Source organism: Eimeria mitis, genomic scaffold (genome assembly GCF_000499745.2).
Source record: "Eimeria mitis Houghton genomic scaffold, Emh_scaff1534, whole genome shotgun sequence".
NCBI lineage: Eukaryota > Apicomplexa > Conoidasida > Eucoccidiorida > Eimeriidae > Eimeria > Eimeria mitis.
In genome coordinates this window covers 6755-7520 of record NW_013569681.1, presented here as the reverse complement: position 1 = coordinate 7520, position 766 = coordinate 6755, and the positions used below count along the sequence as shown (strand labels likewise).

General features: G+C 61.7%; 1 protein-coding gene across 1 annotated transcript in view; it reads right to left on the bottom strand.

Moving 5' to 3' along the window:
* The window catches only part of EMH_0039060 (uncharacterized protein), a gene marked incomplete at both ends in the record, with an annotated part of 5383 nt that overhangs the window by 2931 nt on the left and 1686 nt on the right, over nucleotides 1–766 (bottom strand). The window contains 1 exon segment of the mRNA XM_013495355.1: nucleotides 3–766. Coding sequence (XP_013350809.1) covers nucleotides 3–766 — 764 coding nt within the window.

Below are 766 nucleotides of genomic sequence, written 5' to 3'. Positions count from 1 at the left end.
CTGCTGCAGCACCGGCTGCGCCTGCTGCTGCTGCTGCTGCACCTCATGCTGCTGCTGACGCAGCTGCTGCTGGCGCACCTGCTGCGGCTGCACCTGCTGCGGCTGCACCTGCTGCGGCTGCTGCGGCTGCTGCTGCGCCGGCAGCAGCAGCAACTTCTGCTGTGGCAGCAGCAGCAGCCGCTGCACCTGCTGTGGGTGCTGCTGCTGTTGCTGGACCTGACGTTGCTGGTGGTGCACCTGCTGCTGCAACACCTGCTGCTGCTGCTGCTGTTCCACCTGCTGCAGCTGCTGCTGATGCACCTGCTGCTGCAGCCCCGGGTGTACAGGCACCTCTTGTAGCGGCGATACACTGAGCTCCGGCGAGTCTTCATCCTCGAACATGTATGGGTAGACTTGCTGCTGCTGCTGCTGCTGCTGCTGCTGCTGCCGCCACTGTTGCTCCCGCTGCTGATGCAGGCTTTGTTGGATTTGGATTGGGCTGAAATCATCGTCAGCAGCAGCAGATGCTGCTGCTGCTGCTGCAGGTGCTGCAGCAGCAGCAGCAGGCAAAGCCCCAAGATATGTTTGTAGATCCACCCCTCCAAAGGCAGCTGCGTCTGCATGCAGCAGCGACTCTATTTCGTCTAGCTGCTGCTCGCTCTCGTCTAGGAATTGCTGCTGCTGTTGGTGCTGCAACTGCTGCTGCTGCTGCTGTTGGTGCTGCAACTGCTGCTGCTGCTGCTGTTGGTGCTGCAACGGATGCTGGTGCTGTTGGTGCTGCAACTGC